General features: G+C 39.0%; 1 protein-coding gene across 3 annotated transcripts in view; it reads left to right on the top strand.

Moving 5' to 3' along the window:
* Positions 1–20,817, top strand: part of Arf6 (ADP-ribosylation factor 6) — a 198,491-nt gene extending 177,674 nt beyond the window's left edge. For all 3 annotated transcript variants that reach the window (XM_067772897.1, XM_067772898.1, XM_067772899.1), the window contains exon 5: positions 20,432–20,817. In XM_067772897.1, the coding sequence (XP_067628998.1) occupies positions 20,432–20,574 (143 nt within the window). In that variant the 3' untranslated portion in view covers positions 20,575–20,817. The remainder of the gene's footprint in view (positions 1–20,431) is intronic.
* The last annotated feature ends 4,139 nt before the right edge of the window (positions 20,818–24,956 follow it).

The following is a 24,956-nucleotide window of genomic DNA, read 5'->3' as shown; positions in this document are numbered from 1 at the left end:
TGCTGCTTAGTGTTGCTAATATTCGTAACAATATTAATGCACAGTCATGTACACATAACCAAAATGAATATAAATTCTTTAAAATATAACACCTAATACGACGAAAATGCTTTTACAAAAATAAGATAACCGAAAAATAAGTACCCCAATTTTAATTGAAAATACTATTGTACAAAAACCCACAATTGAATGTAATTTTGTGACTGGCGTGGTGCCATGTAAAAACCAATTTTGATTGAATATACTTTTCGACAAAAACCATCACCAATTCTAAATGAAAAATAAATAACTTAACTAAAGACAAATTGAATATAACCTGGCGTGGTGCCATGTAAAAACCAACCTTAATTAAAAATACGAACAATTACAAGAATTAATACCATATCGCAAGCTGCTACACATGGTTCTGGCCTCTATGGTATTACCATTGTGTACCACTGGTGCCAAAATTACATATACACTTTGATGATAACAACAATCTGAAGAAAGAACCATCTGATATACAACCTGGCGTTATGGACTAACGTCTGAGCCATTCAACCAAACCCCAAAACAAAAGAAAAAAAACACCCCAAAGGCGGCCTTAAACTGTGACTGAAAAACTGCTGAGTAGTTTAACTGGAGTTTAAATAGTTTAAGCACACCCCAAAGGCGGCCTTAAACTGTGACTGAAAAACTGCTGAGTAGTTTAACTGGAGTTTAAATAGTTTAAGCAAACCTAGTTTAAGTTTAGCGTAGCCAACTACTGAAAAACCGGGCCTAAGTGTTTGGGAGCATAGAGAGTGAACATGTAAATATGTGTGGAATTTGTGTAGATGCTAATCAAAAATTAGGTTTCAATTTATGCACTGATCCCAATATTTTCAGTCCAGATTGCGCAGTTTATGAAATAACTTAAAACTGGAAAAGCAAAAAATCGATTATTAGCAACCAAGACTTAATCGTCGAGGAAGGGGGGCTTCCAGTTTAAAATGTATTTATTTAAATATCTGTAGTTTTTTAGCTAACTAAGCAGAACTAGAAATGCTAATAGAATAAGTATACTCGGAAGCTTGTATAACATTAGAAATTAGTTTAGTTTAGTTTATTAATAAATTTGTATAAGTGAGCCTATTGTCTCTTAACGTACAACAACATTCGGATATTTACCAACAATACAATATTTTTTAATTTCTAAATTTATTTTTAATATACATTATGTTAAATAAATATATCATGAAAACTAATCGCCCAATTAAATCAAAACACATTCAACTATTCTATGTATGAGTATTTGTATGAATGCTCAAAAAGGTATTTGACTAGTTTAGTAAAAAGAAAAATAATTATTTAAAAAAAAAATCAAAAATAAAAGAATGAACCTATTCAGAAATGAAATAAAGCCAATTTAAAGCGCCTGGTATTGCGTTAATTTTTAATGTTATTTGGTAGTGAGTTCCATAATTTGATAGCACCGACAAAGAATGTTCTGGAAGATGTAAGATACCTATAGCGTGAAACAATAAGGTTGCCAGTTCTGTCTGATTTTGAAAAACTTAAATTTCTAAAGAGGTATTCCGGTAGCCTTTTATGGATTAAATCGTGCAGGAACCCTAAAATGCGATAATTCATAAAACTAACGAGACTACAGCTAAGTATCTTGGAGGAAAACTCCGATATATGATCAAATTTACGCCTAGAAAATATATATCGAGCCAGCTGCAACTTCTTCTGTGACTCACTGTCGATATTGCCGAAAACAATCCCCCCAAAGGATATCAGTGGAACTATAAGAGTTCTCACCAATTTTAGTTTCACATTAATGGGAATTAAATCTGCTGTATGCCACAACTTTCTTAGTACGAAGTATATTTTGCTTAAAGTATAGTTTACATGGTCCTTGCATCCAAGGTATGAGTTCAACTTAAATCCAAGGCTAGTAACCACAGACTCATAACTAATAGCAATGGCTAGCAAGGATAAAGTAGGCAATGTCGTAGCCAGCTTCCGGGAATACGCCAAACACATAGTCTTGATCTTAGAAGCGTTTAGATTTAATTTATTGTCACTTGCCTATGAAGATATGCGCTGAAGGTCTTCATTTATTCTGCACACCAGATCCTCTGATAGGCCAATCGGACGAGAAAGGTATACTTGAGCATCATCAGCATACATATGTGTCGATACGCTCTTTGAAATATTGGTCATATCATTAATGAAAATAGAAAACAGAATTGGATCGAGAATGGATCCCTGTGGCACCCCCGAATCAAGGCGTTTCGTCTCGGAGCAACTAGTTCCAACCAATACCTTCTGCAAGCGACCTCTAAGATAATTTTCAAGCAATATCTATTTTTAATCCTAACTTTTCAATAATGCAAAATGGCCTTTATTAAAGTACTTCAAAATAACACTTATACTTCGCAACTGATAGCTTGCTTAAATCAAACTGTTTGTCGTGCCTGAACTGTTGCTGCTTTTTATACTGTTTGGTTTCCTCGTTGACATATTTCTAGGCGCTTCTATTTCTAGAATTTACTAGTTAGTTATCAGCTATAAAATTACCAGCTACAACTACGTTTATAGCTTCTCATATGCGCGTGAATATGTGAGTACCTAATGCTTGCGCAAATTATTGCCGACTTTTGGGAGTATCTCAGATATATGCATGTGTTTGTGTGTTGCTCTCCGCTGCTTGTATGGACATATGTATAGACATAATGATTGATTTATTGATGTGCATACAAGTCACTGCTTAGTATTGGCTTAGAGATGATAGTATCCGTTAGTGTCGCTAATATTCGCATCAACATATTCTAATCAAAAACCAAAACATGAATTTTAACTGAATTTGAACATGTACCTTATTTATAACTACTGTAACTAAGTTACATATATACATAAATATGTACATTGAACCTTTTTATACATTACCATTTGATGTATAGCTATTATATTTAAGACTCATGAATTACGTTAAATCCATGAATTATATCTATATTTATATCTATTATAGTATAACAGTCCACACTTCGCCGCTCTGGCAACCCCATCGGTGAGTTGACAGATCGGGTTGGTGTGTACATACATATATACATATGATTTGTTTTGACATTTGCTTTATATTAATTATTCGAATTTATCCACTCGGAGTGACACAAGTTTTTGTAAAAACCCATTCTCTTTGTAAATTGAAGTACAAAAAATATATAATTTAATTAAGTTTGCCGCTGTGTACAAGTAAACATAAGTTCTCTTTTTTTTTTCTTTAACAAATTTGTGTTAAATTGGATACCCAACTAAGTTCTAATTGTGAAATTAGAATTGCGCTGCTATCCAAGCTTTTCTATTGAAAATTGCGCAAAGTTCAAGTTCTCAGTAACTAAACGCTACAGGACGTATTCAACACAACGCCGCTGTACCATCAACGCACCGCCACCACATCATACCACCATCGTCATACTCATCACATCGCCATCGCCGCCACCGAAGCAGCCAAATCCACATCCAAACAAAGGGAAGTGCACTTGCAGCACCATAAAAATGCAACGCGCTGCTACTGCCGCCACAATCCTCGCCATCATCACCACAGCTACATCCCACCGCAGAAAAAAGCAGGTAAATTGTGCATTATCCACACCCCCTTAAACAGGCCTTCCCAACTACACTGCAATTTCGGGGACAAACCTTTTTTTCGTTGTGGGTTGTATAACAGCACCAAATCTCCTTCCTGAAACCCTTCCGAATTAATTGCTTTATGGTATCTGGCTTTCATCTTGTCAGTCATAATCTTTGCTCGTTGCCTTACCATATCGTGTATCTCTCTCAGCTCTTCTTCCAAGACACCAGTGGATCATTGACATTTCTCTCCGAATCGGCATCTATCCCAAACTTCAAATCAGCTGGCAGTCGAAGGTCATTGCCAAAAATTACCTTTGCGGGAGTTTGGCCCGTTGTCTCATGCACTGCCGATCGGAAAGCCATCAAGAATAATGAAATGTGGGTATCCCACTCCTTATGATACTTGTCTACTACTTTCCTTAAATGCTCCTTAAATGCTCCTCTAATGTTCTATTGAAACGTTCCACCATACCATCGGACTTAGGATGCAATGCAGTTGACCGTGTTTTTCGAATGCCCAACTTCTTACAAATTTCTTGGAACACAGCTGATTCAAAATTCCTGCCTTGGTCAGAATGTAACTCCATTGGTACACCATACCTTGAAACCCAATCGCTTGTAACCACTTCTGCTACTGTTTCCGCTTCTTGGTTTGGGATTGGGTATACCTCTGGCCATTTACTGAAATAATCCATAACCACCAGTACGTCTTTGTTTCCGCGGTTGCTAGTAGGAAATGGACCTGCGACATCCACGGCGATCCTTTCAAATGGTGCACCTGAAATTTACTGCTTCATCTGGCCATGTCTTCGTGTTTTGGGTCCTTTCGCTCTGTTGCAAACCTCGTAGTTGGCAATCCACTCGGTGACCGACTGACGGCAACTAACCCAATAGAATCTCTGCTTAATTTTTTCGAGCGTCTTCGTGATTCCAAGATGACCTCCACTTGGACCATTATGCAGCTCGCTAAGCACGTCAGGAATTCTCTTTCTGTGAACAACTCTCAGTTTCTTCTTGCATTGACCATCCTCACTCTCCCATAATCGGTGCAGGCAACCGGATATCAATTCTAAACTGTTCCACTGTGCCCAGTATGACTTCGCAACTCTCGGCTGACATCTCTCTGTTTGGTCTTTCGTTTCGTTCGAGCCCTTGGATAACATGTGACAGATCTGTATCTTCTAGGTGACACTTTCTTAGTTGTTCCTTGTCCCATTCATCCGTACACGTTAAAGTCATTAGCCGGACATCTATAATGTCTTCTTTAGCCTCGACCTTTGAACATTCCAAACTACATGGCATTCGTGACATTGCATCAGCATTTCCATGGGTACTACCTTTTCGATGCTCAATGGAGAAGTCATAGCTTTGTAGTCGCTCGATCCACCGTGCCAATTGTCCTTCCGGATTACGGAACTGCAGAAGCCATTTCAACGCTGCGTGATCTGTACTGACGCGGAATCGCTGGCCGTAGAGGTATTTGTGAAAATGTTTAAAGGCACTCTACCAATGCCAACAGCTCTCTCCGTGTAACGCAGTAGTTCCTCTCTGGTTTTCCAATTGAACGGCTGTAATATGCAACTACCTTCTCCAGTCCATCAACCAGTTGTGACAAAACGCCTCCTATAGCATATCCACTCGCATCTGTATCTAGAATAAATGCTGCTCCTGGAATCGGATATGTCAACATTGGGGAAGTGCACAAACGCTCCTTCAATGTTTAGAAAGCCACCTCTTGCTCCTTCTTCCATGAAAAAGCTTTATTTTTTCTTGTAAGCTCATGGAGGCTATGGGCTACGCTGGAAAAGTTTGCACAAATCGGCGGTAATATGTGCACAGCCCAAGGAAACTTCTCAATTCATGCAGGTTCAGTGGCCTTGGCCAATCCTTTACTGCCTCTATCTTTTCATTCGCAGTACAGATGCCTTCTGTCGTTACTTTGTGACCCAAAAAATTTACTTCCTTTTTAAACAGCGAACTTTTTTTGGGACATAGTTCCAGACCAGCGCCAGCTATTCTCTGCAAAACTTCCTCTAAGTTTATAAGATGTTCATCAAAGATCTTGCCCAATACGATGATGTCGTCCAGGTACACCAAGTATATTTTCCAATGTAGTCCTTTCAATACCTGATCCATGAGTCTCTCGAAAGTAGCTGGTGCATTACATAGTCCAAAGGGCATTACTGTAAATTGCAAAAGACCATTTCCGACTCTGAAGGCTGTTTTTTCTGTGTCTTCCTCCTTTACCTCCACTTGCCAGTAGCCACTTTTCAAGTCCAGTGTGGAAAACCATTTCGTACCAGAGAGCGAGTCCAGAGTGTCGCCAATTCTTGGCAATGGGTAGCTATCCTTTTTCGTGACGTCGTTCAACTTGCGGTAGTCCACGCAAAACCTCATTTTCCCATCCTTCTTCTTCACAAGTACCACAGGTGAGCTCCATGGACTAGCTGATGGTTCGATGACGCCGCTGTCGCTCATTTCTTGTACGATTTCACTCACAACTTCCCGTTTCGCTAGCGGAACACTACGAGGAGCTTGACGTATCTGCCTCGCGTCGCCAGTGTCATTTTGATGTTTCACAACATTGGTGCGGCCTGGTTTGGACCATCCTGGCCAAATATTTTTGCGTACTTTAAGAGCAGTTGTTTTGCCTTACTCTGATAGGCTTCCTCTAGCCCCTCCGTCCATGCCCTGATGTGGTTTAAAAGATCAGTATTACTAGTTGAAACGTGTTCCTGGAGCTGTTCACAGTTAATAACTACTTCAGCCTCTTGGCATCTTTCCAAAATAGCTCCTTTGGTCAGTTTGAGTGGTGACTTGAACTCATTGAGTACTCTTACCGGTATACGTCCATCTTGTTTTGTCATAGCCAGGGTTTTTCCTAAAAGTATGTTCGGTGCTGATTTGTTTGCTGCTTCGAAAACCCACAATTTGTTTGTCCCACAATCTCCATCAAATTTTGCCCAGATGACTGCTTCTGATTTTGGTGGTATTTGCTGAATCTCTTCCACCAGCACTCGTTTATTGCTATAGCCTCTCTCGTAGCGGAAATTAAGTGGCACATCCATGTTCTTATATCACATCTTCTTGCTTTGCATATCGATCTTGATGCATTGGTCGATTAAGAAGTCCACTCCAATTATGATTTTTCATCAACAATCTCTGACACTATAAAATTGTGTACTACCGTGACGTTCCTAATTGGGACTTCACATGATACTTCTCCTAGAACCGTGGTGTTTTCTCCAGTGGCTGTACGCAATCTTGCTCCATGCAATGGTCTTATCTTCTTGTTGACTAAATCCGCTCGAATGATGGAATGTGATGCACCCGTGTCTACAGTCAGTAAACGTTCCTTTCCATCCACATGTCCTCCGACAGTATGATTGTTTGACCTTCTTCCAATTTGCGAAATCGAGATTATGGGGCATTCAATTGAGGGAGCCAGCTGTCGCCCTTGCGGCTGGCTCTCTTTAGTTTAATGATTGAGTGGACTTGGAGATTTGTTCATCTCCGTCAGCTCTGCGTTTACGGCCACCCACATTGTTGGAACTATTAGGACCGGTGCTGCAATGACGTGCACTGTGGCCTGGGTAGCCGCACTTGAAACATTTCATAACTCCAGAGTTTTCTGTTGTGATCCCTTCAGTGCTTCCAAAATTGTGTCTACCCAATCTGGCCTTTCTACTTCCACACGATGGGCTTTGTACGTTGGCTTACTCAAAAGTGAGGCAGTTGCCTGAGTCATTGCATGGGATACCGTTTCCACAAATTTTGGCTTTGGGTTCGCATATGTGTCTCGTATTCCATTTATAAAGCTCTCAATTTAACCCTCTCGGTGCATTCCACGGGTGCGTCTGCATTTGCGAGATGAGCCAATCTTTCAACATCCGACGCAAACTCCTGCAAAGTCTCATTTCCTTTTTGGTAACGGTTTTGCAACTCAATTTCGTATATCTGTTTTCTATGCTCGCTTCCATAACGTCTCTCGACAGGGGCCACCAATGCTTCATAGTTGTTCCGCTCTCCTTCGGGAATCGTCTGTAGGATTTCGGCTGCTGGCCCCTTCAATGCTACGAATAGAGCTGCCACTTTATCTTCAGCATTCCAGTTGTTCACTGCTGCCTTTTCTCAAACTGTAGCTTAAAGACCTGGAAAGGAACAGAGCCGTCAAAAGATGGAGTTTTTACCTTCGTATTGCTTGCTGAAACAGCTGGGCGATTTAATTTCAACTCCTGTATACGACCTCTCAAAGCATCCACCTCGGCTTCGATTTTTCCTCAAACTCCGTTATTTTCTCGTCCATACGCGCTTCGAGTTTTGATCATATACGCGCCTCTTGCGCTTCGAGTTGTACTGTTATGCGTGCCTCTTGCTCTTTCAGTTGTGTTTCCATCTTTGATGTAGTCTGTGTCAACATTTCTGAAATACGCGTTTCTTGTGCTTCAATCTTTGATGTTATGCGTGTCTCCTGTGATTCTAGTTGAGATTCCAGTTGAAATGTTATATCTGTCTTTGGCGATTCCAGTTGGGATGACATTTGTTTTTCCTGGGCTTCAATCTTGGATGTTATACGATTCTCCTGGGATTCCAATTGTGATGACATTTGTGACATTTGGTTCAACACTGCTAGTATCGCGTTAGTGTCAACACTTGCCAATGGATTCGGAGTCTCTATCTTCTCCTCGATTTTAGTCGCTGGCTCTTCCACATAAGGATAAAAGACATACTCGTCTACATTAATTCCTTCGAACTCCAACACCTCTCGTAGCCGTGCTTGAAGTTCGATCTTATTGCCGGTTGTATTCAATCCACGGCTCTCCAACTTCTTCTTCAGTTGCTGGATGCTCAATTCACTCAACTTTGCCATGTCCAACTTGTATTCGCAATCTTTGGAATTTATTCAACAATTCCTCTTCTGACACCAATTGTAACGAATTTAGTGCAATTCCGCTTATTTGCAACCTTCTAATAACGTTCGAATCACTAAACTGTTGAATAAATTACTCCACTATTCAATAATGCAAAATGGCCTTTATTAAAGTACTTCACAATAACCCTTATACTTCGCAACTGATAGCTTGCTTAAATCAAACTGATTGTCGTGCGTCAACTGTTGCTGCTTTTTATACTGTTTGGTTTCCTCGTTGACATATTTCTAGGCGCTTCTACTTCTAGGATTTACTAGTTAGTTATCAGCTATAAAATTACCAGCTATAACTACGTTTATAGCTTCTCATATGCCTACTTTTGGGAGTATCTCAGATATATGCATGTGTTTGTACGTTGCTCTCCGCTGCTTGTATGAACATATGTATAGACATAATTATTGATTTATTGATGTACATACAAGTCACTGCTTAGTATTGGCTTAGAGATGATAGTATCCCTTAGTGTTGCTAATATTCGTCACAATATTTAAGATACTCCTCAAACGATCGTTGTCAGTGTTCAATTAATGATTGGGAAATTTATATATCACTTTTTATAAAACAGTTCGTTGCGATTCTCATAGCAGGCACACAGGAGGGGTTGTCTTATAAGGGAAGCAAACCGGTTTAAAATTAGAAATAATGGATCCATTAATAAAAACATCTGGTGTGGTCATTAGTTTAAAAAACTGCGACTTTAAATGGCAAATCGGTGACCTATATCACTCTCCAGCGATAGCGAATTTTTGTGTCACTTGGATACTATACTAACAGAAGTATGAAAATGAAACGAATTCCCTTTTAATTGGTGATTTTAATATAAACTTAAATGTGGTTTCCGCGTTTACATAGCTGTAGATTGAATGAAATTTTTGCACGTTGCTTTGGCACAAATGATAATTTTCCATACTAGAGTGGCAGAGACGTCACAACAAAAATTCATCTACTATATTCAAACGTCAACATGCAGTCTTGTGCAAATCATGGCGGAACGATACAAGGTGGCAACTTGGTGATACCTACAAACATATCGCTCATTTTCTGCAACGTCTTCATAACTCAAAAAACATGACTTTTGAGTTAATAACATATAAATATTATGGTCTATGTTGTATAAAAAAATCTTCGTGATCAGTTAAAAATTTAGCACGTGTTATAAAAATGAAAATATGCGTTTATATGCGCAACATATGGCAGTTAAAATCTTTGAATGGCTCTCCTGGAAAATTGCGTTTTTTGAGTTATGGCGACGTTGCAGCAAATGAGCGATATGTAAATAAAAATTGCATGTACTTTGTTTTTGTAAATTCGATGGACAAATCTCAAAATTTTACTGCGTCGGAAGTTGATGTATCAAATCAAATAAAAAAAGTTTATAATCAGCTGTCCCATGCTGCCACCTTGTATCGTTCCGCCATGGTGCAAATCTAGTAAATAATAGAATTTCTGATCATGAAGCCATTTCATTTGGCATCAAAATTAATAATTCAGTTGCGAAAAACGATAACTTCGACATCATGGGAAAATTATACCGCCGATAACGTTTTAAATTTGTTAAATGGTTAATCAAATTAATACCTGTATAGTGTGCGAGAAAAACAAAGAAGTACAATTGAGAAATAAGTGGTAGGACCACAAATTGACTGAATTAAACAGATGTAGTCAAGTGTATGTGGAAGCACCTTAAACAAGCAGTTAATTTAACTGAAGGAAAGGACAATATAATGACGGTAGTGGTATGGGATGTAGTATAAGATAAATCTCTAAATATTGCTGGAGCATTGGAATCCTTTTTCATTGGTATTGTTGATATTAATAGAGAAATCGATGTTCTTGATGGTATTGGTAACTTGCATTCTAGAATTTGTACACGTTTTTAACTAAACGAAATTTCGCTTGAAGAATAAAATTGGTGGCAAAACCTTTAAAATGGAGTAATTAAGAAGTCGATCATATATGGGACACTTCTATGCCGAAATTGGTAATAAATCCATCAGAAATGGAAGAGTGCCTGAATCATTCAAATTATCAACTATAGTGTTAATAAGGAAGGTGAAAAGTTCGATTCTAGCAGAAGATTTGAGACCAATTAATACATTAGGGTAGGTTAGGTTGAAGTGGCCGCCCGAGGACACACTTAGGCCAGTGATATTGGTCCCGTTGTGATATCACGAAAATACACCGTTACCTTTCTTCTTCGAATCATTTTGACGTCATGGTCCATAACCTGGCTCAAATTATATAGAAATTGAGCACCCAAAAAGCACTGCCGTGTACAACTTAGTGGCAGGCAGTTGCAGATGAGGTGAACCACCCTTTCCTCCTCCACTCCTGCAGCATGGACGATAAGGCGCCTTCCTGCATGCCATCTTTCGTCGGCATGACGGTGGTGTGCTCCTTTGGCATTAACCTGCATGTGGAAAGGGACATACCTAAGCGTTCTTGGCAGAATTCGTCTGGTTGTACCCTGCCTACCGCGTTCATCTGCAATGCTGTTTCTCCTTGATGCCCCTATGTCCAGGGACCCATGTCAAGTGTACACTTTTCTGTTAGGTCATCTCTTGAAGAGATCGGCACAGTTTCGTGTTGGTCAGAATTGAACGTGTAGGAGCCAAGAGATTTAGCTTAGAGCCGTCTGTGTATATGGAAATGCTGCCGTCAATAGCAAGGCAAATCCAATCATCCCTACTGGGAATGTTTATCATAAAATTGGTTTCCGCAACTGTTGTGGTCGCACAGCTACCCGTGCTAGAAGGAAAAAACAAGGTATTTGTTTAGTATACTAGAGTGCCCTGTGGTCTTCCAACAGGACATCTCCCTTAAGCGCAGAGGTGACGTTGCCCCTGCTCGCTAACCTACTAGATCCAATGGAAGGATGCCAAGAATGATCTTAAGAGCTTCGCTAGGCGTTATTTTTCGAGCAATGCTTATGATGTGTATTGGAACAATTTTTCGTCATCCCTTGTCAAATTTGGTTTCGAGACAAACCGGTTTTGGGGTTAAGCCATCATTAGTGTAAATTTTCGTTCTGATCTGTTGTCGTTTGTCTTGTGTTTATAGTTCCTAGGTACACGAGCAGGTATTTTCAAAATGGTTGTTTGTGTATATTTATGTGTATGTGCTGTGTGTTCAACACCGAAGGTGGTTTTTACTAATCGATTTGTGTGGCTGACTGAGGCAGGTAAAAGTCAGCAATTCTAGTCGTTTGACCTTCTTTGTGGGTTTGTTGCTTTGGTGCGTTTATTGTTTTCTGTTTATTAGTTGTGTGTTTGTCTGTTGTACCTTTTTGATTACTGCGTTTCTTGTAAACAAGTTTTAAAGGCTCAAATATTGTGTTTATCTGTTCGTTTATTATTCTACCGTCTAATGTCTTCTGTTTGTAGATTTCCATGTTTTTGAGTACGTTCCAACGTCGGCCTTTTGCTTGTATGTGAAGGACCCTGACTGTTTTATTGATGTTTGCTGGGGAACATTCATTTTCGACCATGCAGGAGTTACCATTGCAATTTACCCCGATGACTGCTCGATAATGTCAATAAGTCCCAGCTCATACATTGATGAGCTATGCTATAAAATTAACGACTATCTCCATTGTCTTTCCAGTTTTTTCACCTCGCGAAATCTCGCAGTGTCACCCACTAAATCCTCGGCGACTTACATATTTACAACGTGGACAAAGAATATGTCGACCAAATTGACGTGGATGTCCGTGCATTACGCTACCGACTGTCCTACACCTAAAAATACTTGGCGTGACGTTCGATCAGGATCTACATTTTGGCCAGCATGCATACGCAATTGTACCTTAAGTCCAGAGCCGTAATAAAATCCACAAGTCTGTTACCACTTGGGCACTTGGAGCAAAGACAAAGAAACGCCCATTACCACTTATAAAGCAATTGGCCGGCCGCGTGCTTGCTATACGAGTTCCCAATATAGTTGCCGAACCTAAAAGAAACACACTAGAGAAACTGCAGGCCTCTCAAAACACTGCGCTCAGAACTATCAGGGGATGTCTTCTTATGCCTCCACAACAATATGCATGAGGCAAGAATACTCCCCATGAAGGAGAGAAATGAAACGCTATGACGCTGCGCCCCCAAATCAGGGTCATAAGCTTGCGCATCATACTGCTTGTAGATAAACAGCGGGGTGAAATGGGAGGAACATCCAAAGAACTGTAACCCCTCTGTCGGTGTTGGTAAGCTATGTTTCTCTATAAGCCGACATTCGGGCGGCAATACGTAATGCATTCTTCTGTTGACAAGTTCAGGCGACAAGGATATATCACATACAACAACAGCAAAGCGGATAAAACAAAATTTTCAGTTTCTGAGACATGATATATTTTAACAACTGACTGATGGCATTATTTTCAGTCTCGTATTATACTCCTTTGTTTTTTATAAATTTTTCTTATTAAAAATGTTTTGATTTTTGAGTCTAAAGTGAATAAATACGAAATAAATTTCTATTTCACTATTAAAAGGTTTATTTTTTACTAGCCTTTACACGCGGCCCCGTCCACAAGGAGAAAATGAAATATATGGGCTATTCACGTTAGCCTGCTTATCAAGTTATCTGTTTAAAAATATTTTTCTGTCTAATGCATTTTATTTTTGTAATTGAGTAAAAAAAAGATCCCGGACGGATTCCGAAAACCATCTAGAAATGATGCCGGAAAATACCCCAAAAGAACCCCGAAATGACCCCGTCGGGATCCCGGACGAATCCCGAAAACCATCTAGAAATGATGCCGGAAAATACCCCAAATGATCCCGAAATAGCCCCGAAAATGTCCCGAAATGACCCCGTCGGTATCCCGGACGGATCCCGAAAACTACCCGAAATGATGCCGGAAAGGTCCCCAAATGATCCCTTAATAGTCCCGAAATGACCCTGATGGGATCCCGGACGGATCCCGAAAACCATCCGAAAGGGTCCCCAAATGATCCCGAAATAGTCCAGAAAAAGTCCCGAAATGACCCCGACGGATCCCAGACGGATCCCGAAAACCATCTAGAAATGATGCCTGAAGGTACACCAAATAATCCCCTAATAATCCCGATATGGCCCTGACGGGATCCCAAACGGATCCCGGAAACTATCCAGAAATGATACCGGAAAGGTTCCCAAATGATCCCCAAATAGTCCCGAAATGACACGGACGGGATCCCAGGATCCCGAAAACCATCCAGAAATGATGCCGGAAGGTACCCCAAATGATCCCGAAAAGTCCTGAAATGACCCCGGCGGGATCCCGGATGGATCCCGATAACCTTCCAGAAATGATGCCGGAAGGGACCCAAAATGACCCCGAAAAAGTCCCGTAATGATCCCGGAAACCATCCAGAAATGATCCCAGAAGGGTCTCGATATGACCCTAACGGGATTACAAATAAGGTGAAGCTAACTATAAAACCTTGTTAATAAGGCAGCAGGCGCATTGGAGCGAATGAAAAGTAAAGCTAATAAAAGCGTGTTAATAACAACAATTGAAGGAGGGCGGATGGCGGGAGGAGACGGAGAGCACCGCCGGTCGTTTTTCCAAAATTTTTTAGATTTCGATCTGTATGAGCCAGATACCAAAAATTATTGATTTAGGAGAACATTTATATTGAGTTATAACAATTTATAGATTTTCCACCAGAGGGGGAGAAGGGGGGGGGGGGAGGGGGGACGGAGGGTGTCACTGCTCATTTTGTAAGCCCTCGACTTATTTGAGCTATTTGGTTGTAATATTGGTGAAGTTCAGTAAAGGTAAAGTTATAATGTGTAAAAATTAGTAAAAAGTAATTTTTCGAAGGGGTCGTGCGACCTCCACCCACTTTCCATGTTCGAAAAAAATTTCTCTAGTAGACTATTGTCTGTGTCCCAAATTTCATCAAAATCCGTGTAGCCGTTCTGGCGTGATTCAGTCACAAAGACGAAAAAATATAATAATTAAATTATAACTGTTCCTAGGGGGCGTGGACCTCCCCCCCTTTGGAAAAATATATAGCTAGTAGATCCTTCTAGACTATTGGCTATATGTGTGCCAAATTTCATCCAAATCTGTCCAGTCGTTCTTGCGTGATTGAGGCACAAAGACAAACGTCTGGACATCCAAACATCCAAGCTTTCCCATTTATAATATATACTAGCCTTTACCCGCGACCCGTCCGCAAGGAGAAAATGAAATATATGGGCTATTCACGTTATCTGTTTAAAAAATTTTTCTGTCTAATGCATATTTTTATAATTGAGTAAAAAAAGAACTAAATGAGCTGATAACCCAAACGTAGGATCCCAAATGATCCCGAAATTATCCAGAAAAAGCCACGAAATGACCCCGACGCTATCGCGGACGGATCCCGAAAACCATCCAGAAATGGCCCGGAAGGGTCTCCAAAATTTCCCTGAAGAGTCCCAAAAAAAAACCCGAAATGATAACGACACGATTCTAGACTTACCCAGAGACCCACACAGAAATGATCCCTGAAGAGTATCAAACTTATCCCGAAATAGTCCCGAAAAAGTTCCGAAATGACCCTGATGGATCTCAAAAACCATCCAGAAAATATCCAGGAAGGGTCCCTAAATTATCCCGACATAGTCCAGAAAAAGTTCCGAATTGACCCCGAGGGCATCCACGACGGATCGTGAAAACCATACAGAAATGAATCCCTCATGGATCCGGCAAACATCAAGTAATTTATGCCCCAAATGATCCCGAAATAGTCCGTACAGATCCCGAAATCCATCCAGAAATAATACCGGAACGGTCCCCAAACCATCCGGTCCGAAAACCATCCAGAAATGATCCCGAAATAGTCCCTAAGAAGTCGCGAAATGTCTCTGACGGAATCTCAATCGGATCCCTAAGTGAGCCCGACGGGATCCCGCACAAATCCCAAAATCCATCCACGAATGATCTTGGCCCAAAATGATCCCGAAATAGTTTCAGAAAAGTTCACAAATTACCCTGACGGGATCCCGGACGAATCCCGAAATGACCCTGGCGGGATCCCTTACGGATCCCGAAAACCATGCAGTAATGATGTCGGAAGGGACCCAAATGATCCAGAAATGATGCCGGAAAGGTTCCCAAATGATGCCCAAATAGTCCCGAAATTACCCTGAAGGTATGACCCCGACGGGATCCCGAAAACCATAAATGATGCCAAAAGGGCCCCATATGATCCCGAAAAAGTCCCGAAATGTCACCGACGGGATCCCGGAAGGATCCCGAAAACCATCCAGAAATGATGCCGCTAGGTACCCTAAATGATCACGAAATAGTCCCGAAATGACCCCGACGGGATCCCGGACGGATCCCGAAAACCATCCAGAAATAATGCCAAAAGGACCCCATATGATCCCGGAAAAGTCCCGAAGTGTCCCCGGCGGGATCCCGGACGGATCCCGAAAACCATCCAAAAATGATGCCGAAAGGGTCCCCAAATGATTCCGTATTAGTCGAGAAAAAGTCCCGAAATGACCCCGATGGGATCCCGGACGGATCCCGAAAACCATCCAGAAATTATGGCGGAAGGAACCCAAAATGACCCCGAAAAAGTCCCGTAATGATCCTGGAAACCATCAAGAATTTATCTCTCAAAGGTACGCAAGTGATCCCGAAAATACCCCGACGGTATGCCGAACGGATCCCGAAACCCATCCAGAAATGATGCCGGAAAGGTCCCAAAATGATCCCGAAATAGTCCCGAAATGATCCCGGAATAGTCCCGAAAATATCCCAAAATAACCCCGACGGGATCCCGGACGGATCCCGAAAACTATACAGAAATGATCCCCGAAGGGTCCCAAAATGATCCCGAAATAGTACCGAAAAAGTCCCGAAATAGCCCCGGCGGGATCCCGGACGGATCCCGAAAACCATCCAAAAATGTTCGCGGAAGGGTCTCGATATGACGCCAACGGGATTACAAATAAGGCGAAGCTAATTGTAGAACCATTCTAATAAGGCAGCAGGCGCGTTGGAGCGAATGAAGAGTTACAAAGAAACATACAGGTAAAGCTAATAAAAGCGTGCTAATAAAAACAATTGAAGGAGGGCGGATGGCGGGAGGAGAAGGACCGCTGCTCGTTACCAAAAACTATTGATTTAGGAGAAATTTTATATTGAGTTATAACAATTTATAGATTCTACACCAGAGGGGGAGAGAAAGGGGGGGGGCGGAGGGTGTCACTGCTCACTTTGTAAGCCCTCGACTTATTTCACCGATTGAGTCTGTAATATTGGTGAAGGCCAGCATACGTAAAGTTATGTGTAAAAATTATTAAAAAGTAATTGCTCGAAGGGGTCGTAGGACCCCCACCCTTCTTTCCATGTTCGGAAAAAATTTCGCTAGTAGACTACTGTCTGTGTCCCAAATTTCATCAAAATCCGCGTAGCCTTTCTGGCATGATTCAATCGCAAAGACTAAAAAAATATAATAATTAAATTATACCTGTTCCTAGGGGCCGGGGCCTTTTGAAAAATATATAGCTAGTAGATCCTTCTAGACTATTGGCTATATGTGTGCCAAATTTCATCCAAATCCGTCCAGACGTTCTTGTGTGATTGAGTCACAAAGGCAAACGTCTGGAAAAACATCCAAACTTTCCCATTTATAATATATATTAGATTAGATTAGATGCTACACTCAAGGCGAATTCAGTACCAGGTGTTGTTATCCCAACTCTTGATAATTTTTCATACAACGCCTTGTACAACAGTATGTCAGTTAATCGAAGTCAATGAAAATTTTCTTTTGGCTTGACATTCTTCTGCACGACATGGTGTAGATTCGCCTTGGCTACACTCATGTCAAGGCGAATCCATACAAGGTGGTGGCAAAGCGAATTCAACCAATTAGCCGCGCAGAAGAATGTCAAGTCAAAATAAAATTTTCATTGATTGACTGACATATTGTAGTACAAGGAGTTGCACGGAAAATAATCAAGAAGAAACAATCAGCTGTTTGGATAACAACACCTGGTACTAAATTTGCCTTGACTGATGTATTCAGAAATACTTCATACGAATTTACGATGAAAGTTGTATTTGGCTCAAGGAAAACCTATCAATGTGTTACAAAGCGAATTAAACCCAATTCGCCGGCCAGAAGAGTGTCAAGTCAAAGAAAATTAGCAATGATTTCTGTTAACTTACATATTGTTGTACCAAGACGTTTTATGAAAAATATCAAGAAGAAGCAATCAACTGCTGGGATAACACCACCTGGTACTATATTTCCCTTGATTTGCGTAGTATTAGAAACCGTATTCACAAATTGGTCGAAACCAGTATTATATTTTTATAGCAAAAACTTTTATTGACAAACGCCTAAAACTATCTTTTTATATTTATTACAATTTTTTATAGAATGAAAATTTTTGATATTTAAAAATTCAAAATAATGAAAATAAAATTATTGAACATAAATTATTGAATTCACAAAGTATATAAAGTTAAGAGGTAAAATGTATAATATAAGAGAAACCCTACACTATGTATACATTTTTAACAATAAATTAAAATAGTGCCTGTGGTTTTGCCGTCTACCTTTAAATTGGAGTAACTCCACGGGAAGCCTGAGCTATATTTTAATTCGAAGCTAGACCACCTCAGATTTTTCTTCTGATTCCTTATTTGTGAGCTAAAAAAAGCTCCTCAGTAAAATTTTACGAAAATTCCTCGAGCGCTTTTTGGGAAAACTGCATTTTGGTGCATTATCTATAACATCAATTGAATTGTTTGACAGTGAAAATGTACCACAATTTGTAGGTCTAGTCGACAAGTACTTAGAATTTCCATTATACCCTCAAACTCTGGTGGAAGGGGCCAAGAACCCCTTTTCATTGGTAGATTCATATATTTGTCATATTTTTATTTTTGTTGGGCTATGAACAAAACTTTTATGTCACCATAAAAGGGTCGCTTTTGCATTTTTAACGAAGTATAATTTGTAAATTTATATTTATAAATGTCAGAGAAGCCTTACTAAATATATTGAAAACCTAACGTAGTGCATCACTTCTTCATTTTGTATAACGAATTTCTTGACAATTTTGGTTACGTTCATATACAACTGATTAGTGAAAGGAGCCGTAGTCAATTCTGCTTTCACCAAGATACGAACTTTAACTTTAAAATAAATTAAGGTTTTATTGTTGAATTATTCGATTTCATATGAAGACGCAACATGGTATAAATAAAAAAATTTATTTTCGTTTGTTACAGAACCAATATTTTTTGCTTAGAAGTGGTCAAAGTGAATTTTCTCAGCCGAATTTCAATGTTTGACCAGATTGATGAGGAGTGTGATGACTAGTGCCTAGGACTTACCTAATTATGTTCTAGCTTTTGGTATTGTTATTACTTAATGTTGTTTTCAATAAAACCGTTTAACTTAAATTTTTTATTTTTTTTCATTATTTTATTTTCAAGTTTTTAGTCTTTATTTAATTGCCTTTTATTTCTCATTCTATTTAGTTCGTTTAGTGACACATTATCACAAGGATTCTTTCCTGACAATTTGTTACAATATAAGTCCTCAATACATAATCCTTCCAAAGACTTTGCTGGACTCGGCGCCACGTATGCTTGTCACTCCTCGAACTCCAAAGTATTTTGATGCCACTTATAGCGGACTGTATGTAATCAGTGTTTAAAAAACTGCAGTCGGAATAGTAAAAGTCACCAAAATTTCGATTTTCATAGACTTTACTGTTCGTCGACTTGCTTGTGCTTGCGCTTTTGAGAAAAAACCACAGTCTCAGTTCTTGCACAAGCAAAAAACGAAAAGCGAAAGAAATGAAATGCCGTAAACAGTCGCACCTTCGTATATTTAATTATTGATATTACTGCGGCTTTCCTCAGTGGCCACAGTCGCTGTAAAATCAATAACGTTGATTTTAACAGTCGTGAAATATGAAAATCAACGCTTTTTGCAAACTGAAAGCGACTGATACTTTGCGTTTGGCTATGATTATTGTTTACTAAAACGAGGCGCCACAGCGTCGTACGTAATACGCTGTACATACATGCATTGTTTTCTTCACACAGCCATCGAAAATTTACCCCTTTTTGACCATCAGGATTTTTAACTATCGTTTTACTTTATTATTTATTTATTTATTTATATTTTAATTGTACAGCGTATTACGTACAACGCTGTAGCGCATCGTCTTAGAAAACAAAAATCATAACAAAACGCAAAATATCACTCGCTTGCAGTTTGCAAAAAGCGTTAATTTTCATATTTCACGACTGTTGCTTCTTGCGACTGTTAATTTCTGCGACTGTTAAAATCACTACTATTGATTTTACAGCGACTGTAGGCACTGAGGAAAGCCGCAGTAATATCAATAATTAAATATACGAAGGTGCGACTGTTTACGGCATTTCATTTCTTTCGCTTTTCGTTTTTTGCTTGTGCTAGAACTGAGACTGTTGTTTTTCTCAAAAGCGCAAGCACAATATTTGTTCCAAATATGAGCCAAATCGGACCACAAATACGAGTAGTTTTAATATCTTGATCCTTGCGCCACCTGGCGGCGATTTTTTCATATATCGCCTTCTATTCATGTATGTAATATGTGTTCCAAATATGAGCCTATCCGACCATAAATACGATTTTTTTAAATATTTCGATCCATGCGCCACCTATCGGAGTTTTTTATCTTATTATTGCATTGTCATCGGGTTCTGAACCATATTCCAAGTTTCAAGCTTATAGCTTATCGGGAAATTATTTCTATTTTAATTAAAAAATTCGTTCACAACGGCCGGCCTGTCAAGTCAAGCTAAATAAAACCGTTTAAAAACGTTAGGATTTTAAAATGATAGCACACACAACAAATATACGCTTTTGTGAATTGCCTAAATAATTTTTCTGTCTTTTGTATTACAGCAATGAAACCACACGAAATTCAGGAGAAACTAGGCTTAACTAGAATAAGAGATCGCAATTGGTACGTTCAACCATCATGTGCAACAACGGGAGATGGCCTTTATGAAGGTTTAACATGGCTTACTTCCAATCATAAGTTATGAAAAATATTAAAGTCTTATTAGAGAATTCAATATATATAAGATACACATGCTTACCATGCTTTTTAGCAAACGAACAACAACAGTAGATATTAAGAAAAATTTGTAAATTATATAAAGAAAAATTAGAAGAAAGTTTGTTTGGTTATTCATATATACGTTAAAGAATTAAGCTACATAAATCATATAATTTGTAAATATATGTTTAAATAAAATTAAATATGAATAATTCAAATGAATGAGAAACTTGTAACGACCTTAATATATATTTTAAGTTTATGTTCCAATGAATTTGGCTTTGCAAATGTTTAGTTTTGAACCAACGACACCTACCTAAAGATTTGACCCAGTTAATACATATGTACGTTTAAAAAAAATCATCCCATTGGGCTTTCACGCAAAAATTACAGTTTAAATAAATAATCCTGTTGATAAATAAAAGCCTGTGATATTAAATATGTATTACAACAGTTTGCAAACATTGTTTATCTATTTCCTGCACATTCTCCTCCTGTGTGTGTCGAATACTTATTTAATTGGCGTTTAACCGCCAGTCGCGTCCTTGTTGTGCTAACTGGATCAATTGTAAATTAAAATTATTTTCCACCAAGTCCTTCCAGCGGAGTGAGGTCCGCCATCTACCTCTGCTACATTTTTTATTGTTTTGTTTTAATTGAAACATTTAAATTATAGGAACAGTTGAAATTTGTATAACAATTGCCAGTCACTCAGAGCCGGCATATGGGTGTAAATCTTCTTCGGTACTCGCCGCAGCGGCCGCGGTGGTGTGATGGTAGCGTGCTCCGCCTACCACAACGAAGATCCTGGGTTCACGCCCCGGACAATGCAACATCAAAATTTTAGAAACAGGTTTTTTAAATTAGAAGAAAATTTGTCTAAGAGGGGTCGCCCCTCGGCAGTGTTTGGCAAGCACTCCGAGTGTATTTCTGCCATGAAAAACTCTCAGTGAAAACTCATCTGCCTTGCAGATGCCGTTCGGAGTCGGCATAAAACAAGTAGGTCCCGTCCCGCCAATTTGTAGGATAAATTAAAAGTAGCACGACGCAAATTGGAAAAGAAGCTCGGCCTAAAATCTCTTCGGAGGTTATGGCGCCTTACATTTATTTTATTTTTATGCTACTGCTTTAAAACTAAGATTATGTTCAAGAAAAAGTACTTGTATGTTCATTGTTTTACTTTTACAAGAATGCTATTAAAGTTTTAAATTTAAAATTTAATTTAAATGTTGTACCAGTTTTTTAGTGCGTGTTCAAACTACAGGCAAAAGTAATGTCAATTTATTCTTGGCACTTTGGCTATTTAGCTTTTATTTTACTTCTCATCTTCGTTAAACCGCCCAAAGACCGGGATAACCTCGAGTTATCTTAAACAGTTTACAGTGTAAACAACGTTGCTTTTCATTATTTAATAATTTGGGAAAAATTTAAACCACGTGACATCAGGACGGACAAGGCGACAGCTGTTTCGATTATACCTTGTAAATCTCATTAAAGCCTTTCTCCCGGGAGTGGGATTTGAACGCGCACTCCTACGATGGTTGAAGTGTTACAAGCACTTATTTGTATTGTTGGTTTTCCGACAGGGTGGATAAATGATGTATATTGGAACGATTTTCCGTCGTCCCTTGTCAAATTTGGTTTCGAGACAAAACGGTTTTGGCGTTGTACCATCATCAGTGTCGATTTTCGTTCTGATGGCACAACGCCGAAACCGGTTTGTCTCGAAACCAAATTTGACAAGGGATGACGGAAAATCGTTCCAATATACATCATTGTTACAAAAACATTCAGCCACGTCATGTTTTTCGTTGGAAGCATCAGAAGTCGCAGGAAAGGATCGTTTATGTGCTGTTTCGATAGTTATACGTCCGTGTTTCATTCTGCCACTTGAAGCTTCTTTCTCCTAATTATTGTTCGCTGTACCGAAGGTTTCTCGCGGCAAAACCCTTGAACTGCTTTCTGTTACCTCCTCTCGGACCCATGCCGAGCGCTCACTCTCCAGGTTTGTTGCGCCGACCCCTGCTCCTAAGCGCTTGCTAGTTTTAATGCTGCACGGGACTGTGGAAGGGCTCTACTAAATTCTCTGATCCGTACCCTTCTTCATTCTTCTTTTTCGATAGGATTCACATGCGTTCAATAACGGACCTAATTGACTATCTGTAGAGATGGGATTGTACCATGTATTTACCATTTTTATGGGTAAATACCGGGAATATTCCTTTTTTGTATCCTTTTTTGAATATTTAAAAATAATCTGAACCGAGGCTGCTTGGAATTGCAATTCAGCAATTAAACTTATACGTCATTTGAAATTAAAAAAATTTCGTTTTGATTTTAAATAAACAACCCAGCAAACATTCGGATTCAACAATTAGTCCAAATTTTGGATCGTTTGCACTCACTATGCCTCTAAAATAAGTCTTATACATGCCTCTTTCCGATAATAATTAAAGAGCTTATTGGCCTCATATACTGCTAATTTTGAGTTCTTTTATGACAATATTTCTGGGCCTTTAGGAACAATTTTTACCCGTATCAGAAGCGGAACATAGGGGAGAAAATTCCATTTTTTTCTATGACAATTTCAATTAGTACTAATTTCATTAAGTTTTCATTTACTGCATAGTTTACTAATTTTATTATTTTTTGTGTGTTCATAATTTCATTAAATTGTAGTCATAACAGAATCTTGGCCTGATTGCATTATTGAGGCTGGTATTTTTCACATATTTCGGACTTATATTGGACTCCAGAACTGTGAGCCCTTCGAGATTGTTTATAGGGTTATATATATTTGTCAAAGCGAGTTTGGAGCAAATATTGGTGGTTTTTTTTAATAAAAAATGAATTACATTTGTACATTATTATTACCCTTGCTATTCTTTTTTTTTTTTACTAGCATCGCCGTTTTCCCGCTCCTATACGCTTCTCCAGCGAAATATATATCTAGTTCCGGAAGTGATATCCAACATCATTATTTAATTATTCTTAAACCAGATAGTTCTCGAGTTCATATTCAACTTCATTCTCCAATCACTATCCAACCTTTGAGAAATTTTGTAAAATTAAAAGTTTTCGAGTCGATCTAGAACGTCATTCATATTTTCCAAAAATTATCCTAATTTCGAGAGATTTTGAGAAATTTAAAGTTCTCAAATGAATATTCAACATATTTCTACAGTTGATATCCGACATTGCATATCGAGTTGAGGTGGAGTTGAAAAAAATCTCCAAGGTGGTACCACCAAAACCAACAGCTGTTTATCACGAGAAATAAACACCTGGTTGATAGCAGTGATGGAGCGTAATTTATCAAAAATAAATTATATAGGTGACCGCCGTGGTGTGATGGTAGCGTGCTTCGTCTACCACACCGAAGATCCTGGGTTCACGACCCGGGTAAAGCAATATCAAAGTTCTAGAAACAAAGTTTTTCAAATAGTAGAACATTTTTCTAAGCGGGGTCGCCCCTCGGCAGTATTTGGCAAGCACCCCGAGTGTATTTCTGCCACCAAAACCTCTCAGTGAAAACTCATCTGCCTTGCAGATGTTGTTCGGAGTTGGAATGAAACAAGTAGGTCCCATCCCGCCATTTTGTAGGAAAAATTAAAAGGAGCACGACGCAAATTGGAATGGAAGCTCGGCTTATAATCTCTTCGAGGTTATCGCGCCTCACATTTATTTATTTTTTTAATTATACATATATATCTCATTTTAGTTTCGTTAAAACACTGTAATAACATTTGAGTCCAGTTAGAGCATCACAAGTTGGGAATTAAATTTTTTCAACTTAATAGCATTTTTTGCTTTATAAAAAATTCCCTCTTATGATGAGTACTCTATGATTCTCGATTTGAGCCACTGTTTCGAAACAACTCTTGAGAATTTAGAAGTATGCCTAGTTATCAATATGAACTCTAATGGTACTCAAGCCCAAATGCTGGTTGGGTATATTCGACGCCATTTCGAACGAACGCAAATCACCTATAGGTTAACTAGAGTTCAACTCTGCCAGATCGGCCGCTTAAGCTCAGATTACACTTCAGTTAAAGTGGACTGAAAAACTGCAGAATAAGTTTAACTGGCAAACAGAGTTGAACTTGTACTGAAAAACTGGGCCTTATAGTTAAAAATTACGCCGAAAGAGTTCAATTAGAGGCCAAATATGACCTGTTTAAAAGCCTTTTAGGACTCATATCGGATTCTTATTTAGGCTCAAATGAAAAGTGTTAATAGGCTCATATAGGACAACTATTGCATGAAGGAAAATACATTAATGCCTCTCAATTGAGCTAATAACGACTGTAAACAATCCGATTTAGATATTTTTTCTGACTCTTTTTTGACTTAAATTTTTTGCCTGGG

This window comes from Eurosta solidaginis, chromosome 3, assembly GCF_040869045.1.
Source record: "Eurosta solidaginis isolate ZX-2024a chromosome 3, ASM4086904v1, whole genome shotgun sequence".
NCBI lineage: Eukaryota > Metazoa > Arthropoda > Insecta > Diptera > Tephritidae > Eurosta > Eurosta solidaginis.
The sequence above is the reverse complement of the archived record's forward strand: the minus strand, read 5'-3'. Positions and strand labels throughout refer to the sequence as shown.